This window comes from Pseudomyrmex gracilis, unplaced genomic scaffold (genome assembly GCF_002006095.1).
Source record: "Pseudomyrmex gracilis isolate BER0280 unplaced genomic scaffold, ASM200609v1 scaffold_550, whole genome shotgun sequence".
In the NCBI taxonomy this organism is placed as follows: Eukaryota; Metazoa; Arthropoda; class Insecta; order Hymenoptera; family Formicidae; genus Pseudomyrmex; species Pseudomyrmex gracilis.
In genome coordinates, this window is record NW_018021134.1 from 57,948 (window position 1) to 60,730 (window position 2,783).

The 2,783-nt window shown below is 34.2% G+C and overlaps 1 protein-coding gene across 1 annotated transcript in view; it reads left to right on the forward strand.

Annotated features, from left to right (window-relative positions):
• Nucleotides 1–2,783, forward strand: part of LOC109861046 (E3 ubiquitin-protein ligase XIAP-like) — an 8,427-nt gene that overhangs the window by 4,645 nt on the left and 999 nt on the right. Inside the window, exons 3-4 of the mRNA XM_020440530.1 lie at nt 977–1,078; nt 1,184–1,523. Coding sequence (XP_020296119.1) covers nt 977–1,078; nt 1,184–1,523 — 442 coding nt within the window. The remainder of the gene's footprint in view (nt 1–976; nt 1,079–1,183; nt 1,524–2,783) is intronic.

A 2,783-nucleotide genomic window follows, 5' to 3' on the forward strand; every position in this document is an offset into this window, starting at 1 on the left:
AATCGTACGGTGTCGAATAATTTGGTGTCGAATAAATCTGTGTCGAATCGAGCGGTGTCGAATCGTACTGTGGTCAAACGGAACCCGCCCGGAGCAACGCATACCACGACGACAAATATGTGTGGAATGTTACGAACAACAAGGACCAATGGATTTATTCGTTGTATGCACGGATACTCATTCCCTGTACAGCACATTATTTTTTCTACCGTGGGCAATGCANTGTATGACATGCGCTAAACTACTGTTTAAAATCAATGGACCAGCCTATAATGCAGAGCATGTATACTGGAATTCATGGAGAATAGACATCTGTTGCAAACAGAAGGTGAAGTTTTTGTAAACGAGCGATGGTAGCAAAGAATGAAATATATTTAACAATATAATTGTTTGATTTATGTATACTCCGTGAAATTGTTAAATAATATATGTAGAAAGGGCTGATACGGAGTAAAATACTAGGTGTTGATGTATAAATGATAATCTTTATTTATACATCAACACCTAGTATTTTACTCCGTATCGGCCCTTTCTACATATATTATGAAATATATTTGTGTGCTTTTTTTGTACTGTACATAACATACTAAATAAATATATTAAATATATTAAATAAATGAAAACTTTATTCCTTCATGTCTTGTCCCAATACTGTGCTATGAGAAAAAGAGAATTGTGCTGAAATGTGCAATGCAATGATGCACTAAAAAACGTGTGTGTTGCAAAGATATAAAATTACAATATGCATAGTAAACATTCGTTTTTCTGCTAATTAATCACAATTTCAATGGAAAAGGAGCTATCTTTTGTCCAATTAAATTGAAAGAAACGGTGGGGACAGTAGTATTTAAGAGCTCGATGTTCGCGTTTGACCATCAGTTTACAGAGATAAAAAAAGAGAATTGTTTATTCATCAGAATTGCTTGTATTCCGGAGAACTGTCAAGAAAAATATAGATTCAAATCTGTTTGATTAGCCAGTTTTAAAGATTGGCCATGCTCGTGGATAAAACCGGAAAGACTGGCAGCAGCTGGATTTTATTACACGGGCGAAGAAGATAAGGTGAAATGTTTCGAATGTAAACTTGAAATAAGCAAATGGGAAACGAATGACAATCCAATGGCCGATCAACGGTGGTCCAGACGATGTTGACTTGTTGAAAACTTATTCTACGGCAACGTAGCCATTGGTGTGGATTCTAGCACAATTCCGAAAAAAATGGACGAAGCAGACGAGAAATCCACGTGTTTTATGTCCGTTTCCGATTTGGATGATGTTACCGAGGACATTGGAATGTTAAACAAAATATTGTCGAAACCGAAATATCCACAATTTGACACTTATGAAGCAAGAATCAATACATTTGAAGCATGGCCAAAATTATCAAAACAAACAAAACAAGATCTGGCAAATGCTGGATTTTATTACACGGGGAGAGATGATCAGACGTTGTGTTACTATTGCGGAGAAGGATTGAGAGATTGGAATCCGGAAGATGTTCTCTGGGAACAACATGCAAAGTGGTTTGAATACTGTCCGTTCTTGATTGTTTGCCAAGGACGCGATTACATAAACACAGTCATCAACGGAACATATTATACGCGGAACAATTCAACCAATTCATTTTTTTTCCGAAGAAATACAAGAAGCAGACGAGAAATTGGACAAAGATACTGATTGCAGCAGAATGTGCTACTTTTTATTGTTATAGTAGTTTTATATGTTGTTATATTTGTATTACATTTTTACTTATACTATTTTACTTTTAATGTTTTATTTACAGTTTATAATATACACATAATAAATATGTATACTTATATATTGTTCCTTTTTATATTGCTTATTCTTATAACGTTGTGTATACATTAGTGTATAATAAATTAATTAGTTTGTACAAATGATTTCTTTATTACAACCTGTTGTCTAATCCAACCCTGATTTCCTCTCGATACACAGAACTAGATTAAGTAATAAAATATGTATACTTTGTCATTGTTATTTCTTGCCAACAACCTTTGCAACTTAATCATATTCGTCTTGATTTGCACTGCGTTCTACACATATAATATGAAATTGTAATTCTGCAACTGTCTCGTCTTACTCGCTTCGCTTCGCACCGCGTTCCGAAACATAATGTAATCACACATACATGTGTAAGAATATGTCGAACGAAACATAATCAATCCACGTTTAATCCCGATTGTACCATGTTCAATAATACTTGAACCGTGTGTAACCACAAATAAACCGCAAAACAAACCACGTTTAACCTCGGTCATATCATAATTAAACCATTTTCAATTAAAATTGAACCACGTTTAACCAACATCGAACCACGTTCAACCATAATCGAACTACGTTCAACCATAATCGAACCATAATCGAACCATAAACAAACCACGTTCAACCATAATTGAACCACATTCAACTATAATTAAACCATAAACAAACCACGTTCAGCTATGAAACCATGTTAAACCGCGTTAATTTATATAAACATATGCTATGGAAGAGAAGGGCAGTAAATGTACAAAGTTGTTTTGTATAACTTTTTATTGTCGTTTAGACCACCAATTAAATATTGTAAATACATTTTGTAATGCGCAGTGTTTCACATGTTTTTCACATTGTAGACAATTCAATACGTTCAGTTTATTTAAAGAAGCAATATCGTCGTAATCGGCATCCAATGTTTTAATGATTAATCCATGTCGTACGTTACTATCAAGAATATTAGCTAGCCAGTTACATTTTTCGGGTGATACTCTATTGACCACAGTACG